This window comes from Triticum dicoccoides, chromosome 5A (genome assembly GCF_002162155.2).
Source record: "Triticum dicoccoides isolate Atlit2015 ecotype Zavitan chromosome 5A, WEW_v2.0, whole genome shotgun sequence".
Taxonomy (NCBI): Eukaryota; Viridiplantae; Streptophyta; class Magnoliopsida; order Poales; family Poaceae; genus Triticum; species Triticum dicoccoides.
The window spans coordinates 518,869,297-518,875,220 of record NC_041388.1 but is presented as its reverse complement, the minus strand read 5'-3'; the positions used below and the strand labels follow the sequence as shown (position 1 = coordinate 518,875,220).

General features: G+C 46.3%; 1 protein-coding gene across 1 annotated transcript; it reads right to left on the bottom strand.

Annotated features, from left to right (window-relative positions):
• Positions 1-1,300: 1,300 nt before the first annotated feature.
• LOC119302493 (ankyrin repeat-containing protein At5g02620-like) lies at positions 1,301-5,064 on the bottom strand. The gene is made up of 4 exons (XM_037579525.1): positions 4,727-5,064; positions 4,057-4,625; positions 2,882-3,291; positions 1,301-2,563 (listed from the first exon to the last, which is right to left on the bottom strand). The coding sequence occupies exons 2-4, from the start codon at positions 4,469-4,471 to the stop codon at positions 1,691-1,693; spliced, it is 1,698 nt and encodes a 565-aa protein (XP_037435422.1). The 5' UTR covers positions 4,472-4,625; positions 4,727-5,064; the 3' UTR covers positions 1,301-1,690.
• Between the last annotated feature and the right edge of the window lie 860 nt (positions 5,065-5,924).

Here is a 5,924-nt window from a genome sequence, read left to right as displayed (position 1 = left end):
ATGAGATAGCTCAATAAACCCAAAAGAAGGGAGTAAAATTCAAGCATATTTGTGGAGTCTCGTACTCATCTACCATGAAAACTTCATTCAAGGCATCTTGTGGAGTCGCATACTCAGCTGCCAACAAGTCAAACACATGAAGTAAACTATTTTCAAGGTGGTTTCATCTTTTCTATTAATTATCTCTCTTTTCTAGTCTTTATTTACTACGTACGAAGTGCCCCGCCAATCATCGAAAGGCGTACTACGACCGAGTGAGATTTTTTTAACACAATACAGACACAAATGCTCATATATACGCGCATACGCTCATCCCTATTAACGTACACACGCACACCCTACTCCTATGAGCACCTCCAAGAGACTGAACCGGCATATCATCTTGAGATTTTACGAAGTCACTGTAGACGCCTCGTAGTCAACGGGAATGTCTTTTCCCACTGAACACGCATTGCCGGAAATCCTAAAATAAATCCAGGATAAATACAAGCACCAGGAACCTAGTGGATTGAGATGCCACTGTCCACCTAACCATCCAGTCACAAGTTGGTTCGCACCGAGTAAAATTTATGAAATGTCAAACAGCTCCAGACAACCCCATCTAATTATTTACGCCCTCGGATCCGGATCAGAGGGAGTGTATCTTTTGTAACAAACCTAGATTTTCCCTTCGGCCAAGCCCATGGACGATGGAAATTCGCCCACATCTTCACCAGGAGTCCAGGCCCACCCTTTCCGAGTGATCAGTTTTGTCAGGCACTGCTGGAACTTGGAACAGATGGAGACAGCAGGCGTGTCGACCGGGGCAAAATTCCACAAGAATTCCACAGCCGCGCTCTTCTTGGCATCTGATTTGGCACCATCAGGCTGGCTCTCACCGCCCGTCGGGTCCGGTCGCTCTACGCGATCACGGCGGATCTCAGGGGTGGATGGAGACCCTGGCTCCAAGATGAAATTTTGTCTTGGAATTCTGGGGATCCGGGACGAGTGCTACCTGAAAGTTTTGACGGATTTCCGTCCAGACAATAAAAGGCAGAATTTGATGGTGAAATGAAAGCTGCTCAATCACTGTGTTGCTTGAGCACAACCTGATGGGTCAACAGTTGCAAAACTTGTTCTCGCTTTCTCATCTCAACGGTCAAAGTCCAGAGAAGTGATGATGTGTGTCATCGTTGGTTTTTGGTTCAACATATTCTGGTTCAGCAGTCCCATTCCCAATGACCATAACCATATGATGCATCACTTTCTCCTTTTGACCCATGATGCACAAGAACAAGATGAGCATCCATGACCACACAGGTTTGACAAAATGGCAATTTTATTCTACTATACTGGTTGGTATACATAATTGTATGGATTGTCATCATCATCATCGTCCACAGTGGTAGTAAGCATAAGAGCAAAACATCTTTGCTTCACAAGTACTACTACTCCTATATATAGTGCCTATAAAAAGTGGCTCTGCCTGGAACCAGTCTACCCAGGAGCTGCATCCACATGCCTCCCTTTGTTTGTGCAAAGGAGGCTTCACTTGCATTGCATACATACATGATACATACAGCTACCATGCTCCTAGGCCTAGATACATCTCGAGTCGAATCCGCTGAATGCCGTGTTGCGGGCTCGGGCAAACGGGCTCCGATATATACATGACTCTGCCGCACGAGGTGTCGGTCATCGACCAATCGTCCTAGAGCGCATACATCGTCTTGTTTCTGCTGGTCATGTCTAGCTCCGTGTCCGAGTCGACTGATATGGACCATGACTGGCTCATGGAGGACCTCCTGATCCTCCTCATGCTCTGTGCTTCCATCCTGTGGCTGATGATGCAATAGCACATAGAACCAATGGTGGTGAGCATAATCACGGTGCCGATCACCATCGTGCACCAGGCCAGCCACTCGTCATTGCGGCCCACCACGACATAGGTCAGCGCTATGAAGGCTGCTGATATGCAGAGGCACGCGAGCCACATCAACTTGTTCATCACAAACACCATCTTCTGCTTCGCCTTCTGCTCAACAACAATCAGGGAAGTCTGGACGACGACGACCGCAAGCGAGATAAAGAGAGCCAGGGAATCGAAGACCAGGAAGATTATAAAGGCTGGCCTGCTTGCTACCAGTGCTTGCCCTAAGCTCATATGGGGCTCAGTCGCTTTGTCCATACTCTCAAGAAAATTACCAGGAACGGTGAATATGGATGCAAAGGCAACCGTGGCAATAAGTACTGCGACAACGGTATTGGAGTTGATGGCATTGTTTAGCCCGCCAATGTGGAGCTTCTGAATCCTCTTCTTGATCTTGTGGACATGCATCTTGGTCTGACGCGTTTGCTTGATCTGTGACTGGACGTCATGCTTGATATCGCTCACTGTTTGCTTAAGCTGCTTGGCTGATTTCGGAGGATTTACTTGCTCTTTTGCAGTTATTCCACCAACCTCCCGCAGGATGTTAACAAGCTCTTCGTTGCCTTGTTTCTCTGCAATGGCAAAAGCAGTCTCTCCAGCCTTATTGACTGCATTGATATCAATCTCTTCAATGGATATTAAAGTCTGAACCATCTGTAAAAATGACACAAATATCAAAGGATGCAAGTATGCCCAAGTCCACTAAAATTCTGGTTGAAACTGTTTAGAACTTCATGGTTTTGTCAAGTCTATGAAAAGAAATATTTCCACTATATTTGTGCATGGCCATGGTGGAGTGCAAATTTCTTTAAAATTATGTTCTAGAACATCTAACAATGCTAGTTTAAGCAAGGAATCTCTTGCAAATGAACATAGAATGGACAGGAAATAATATACAGCAACAAATTATTAACACCTGAAGAAAGACATAATGAAGAAAACGCAAGATATTTCTGAGATATGAGAACCTACAACGGTGTTGCCCTTGCGCGTTGCAACATGCAGTGCCCTATTCCCCTTGTTATCCTCCAAATGGATTACTGAGACATTGGGCTTCAATAGCTCAAGCAGAATTTCAGCATTCTGGCCTTTAGAAGCCATGTGCAGTGCTGTTTGACCCTTCCTGTCTGTTCTGAAACCAATATCTGGATCTTTATTCAACAACGACGCTACCACCTCCACATGACCCATTCTTGCGGCCGAATGCAAAACTGTCTTCCCGTTACTTCTTGCGATCCTGGCAAGGCTTGCGTCTGTATCCAGTAGAAGATTGACGATACCAATGTGGCCCTGCGTTGCGGCGGTGTCTAAAGCTGTGGCATTCACAGAACTCGTCGTCATAGCTAACGCAGGAAATGCCTGCAATAGCTCCTGCAGAACATCTGCGAAACAAAGTACGGAGCATCTCTATATGAGTTGAAATGACTGGACAATAACGCTAAGCCAAACATCCACGAAGATACAACTATCATAATAGTCAGGATCAGCAGTAGGGCAGTGGTTTGGTCTCCTCCACTGCCTACTATTAAAAGTTTCATGAGTTGATTTGTTTCAGCACAGATTGCTGGCACAATAAAAAGATATGTACGCTGAAGCAACATTTCATTATCTCACTAATTATTCATATCTGATGCACTTGTTTGGGTACATCAACACATATTGCAACAGCAACATATCATACATAAAAGATAACTGTGAATCCATGGTCAGTTTTGCCTGTCAAACCAAGCAAAGCAGGAAAGATGAGCTGGAATGTGGACCAATAGGTACACCATTCTTGATTGGAATGTGGACCAAAAATTTAATGCAGAAGTAAATGCTCTAGTACCACATGTTCAGAAGGAAATGAATGAGAGAAAAACATTCATTGCAATCACAACGAATTACTAGGAATTTTGCCAAAGTCAAAGGAATGCAAGTCATTTTTTATAAGACAAAGAAATGTGCAACTATAAACAAGCTAGCCTGAATGGTTCCACTGATCAGCTCACCACACCCACACACTAAAGAAATGCAATTCAAGGTTCAAACAGCCATAATCATTAAATCATTGACTTGACAGACAGAGTTCATTGTGACTAGACAAACAGAGGTTTTCTAATGCCACAATCAGCGATGAACTGAAAGAAGTAGAGATGAGAACTAACCCAGATGGCCCTGTTTCGCAGCGATATGGAAGGCATCGAAGCTGTTGGTCGCCTTGAGCCCTGCTGACTGCACGTCGCAGGCCTTGAGTATCTCGCACACGACGTCGATGTGCCCCTTCTCGGCGGCCACGTAGAGCGCCGTCTCGCCGTCCAGGTTCTGGTGGGCGGCCAGCTCCCCCACCAGCTCCGGATCGCAGTCGGCGAAGATCCTCTGGACGTGGGAGACATTGCCGGCCCTCGCCGCGAGGTGGAGCGCGCTGTCGCCCCTCTTGCCGGGGCTGTCCCGGCTCCGCCTCTCCTTGAAGCTCTGCTGCTTCTCCATGGACAGGAACTTGAAGCTCCTCTGCTTCTCTATGCCCCGGAAGCTCTTGAGCTTCTCCAGCGCGCCGAACCGGGAGCTGGACTGCCTCTCCATCGCCAAATCCAGTGGCAGAGTATGCAGAACTGCAAGATCTTGTTCTTGCAAAATCTGGTAGATCCCTCTCCAGGCACACTTGAAATTGATGAGGGATGTCAGGTCTTCAGATAGCGAAGACCAGGCCAAGATTTGAGTCACAGGTCACCTAAAACTGCAGAGGGAATCAAGAAAATCAGCAACACCGCATGATCCTAACGAAGCATCAACAAACCGAACCAACAAAAACAAGAATGATTAAAAGGAGTTCCTCACCGGAAGAAACGAAAAAACCGGCGCCCGGCCGGCGGAGCCGCCAGGTGACCTCCCCGCAGCTAAAGAATCAACGGAGCAACTGACCCGAGAGCTGGAAAAATCCCATCCCCCTCCACGCGCCGGCAAGAACCAACTACCGGGGAAGCAAGAGGGGAGGAGCAAAGGACTCACTGGTGGGGAATCCTGGAAGCTGGACAGCACCAGACTTTTTCTCGCGTTGGTCTCAATCCCCGGCCGCCACTGTGCCCAGTGCCGCTGCGCCACCACGGTGGGGGTGGGAGTTGCTGCGGTTGTCAGCGGAATAGGAGGAGGAGGGAGAGGAGGACGACTGTTAAACAAAGTGAGCCCGCACACGTTGGGTTTGGTGGTCTTCGGTCTTCTCCGCTCCGCTCTTGATCTTTTTCTCACACGAGGGAATATTTGTGTCACTGTGGCGTCTTCCCCATTTATTTTTTAGGAAAAATAATGATTTTACTCTGGACTAGATGACCAAACACGTATAACTTTGACCTATTCTTCCTTCAGATTTTGTATTTTCTCTTTGTTGTGTGGACGCAAGAGCTACTGTCTCTTCGACTTTCTTAGGGGGCATTTATGTTTGTTTTTCGCCGCACAAGTGATGGTTTAATTCGTGAAATGCTAATATCTGTCCATGAATAAAAATAACTTATTTTTTGCGGGAATAACAAGTTGTTGTTATTTCTTAAATGCCTGGAAAAATGAGTATTGTATATTGAAAAAAATACCTGAGCATCCCACCTGTAATAGAATTAAATATTTTTTAAATCAAATTTGATCGATCGAGATGATTTTTCATTATTCAATGAGCATTGAGTAGTGTTTTTGGGAACCTCAATCAAGCCACTGATCCAGGCACCATGATCATGCCATGTGTGCTCCGATCCAGAGATTCTGCAAACCAAGATTTTAATCAACTAGTCTATCTTCCATATTCGTTTGGTAGTGGTGGCGCAACGTGTGTGAGCATCAATGTTTGAGACCAGTGGGTCAGTGGCACATGCTTGCTGTTCCTCTGTCTGCGTGGATCAGGGATGATGACCGCCATGGCTAATTGGCTATCAACATCACAAGTGTGAGCGGTTTCTCCAAAAGAAACGCGCACGCAGCAAGAGCCCCACACGTCTTGGGTTTTGACATTGATGGATTTCTTCTAAAATCTGTAGACCCTTGTTAATTT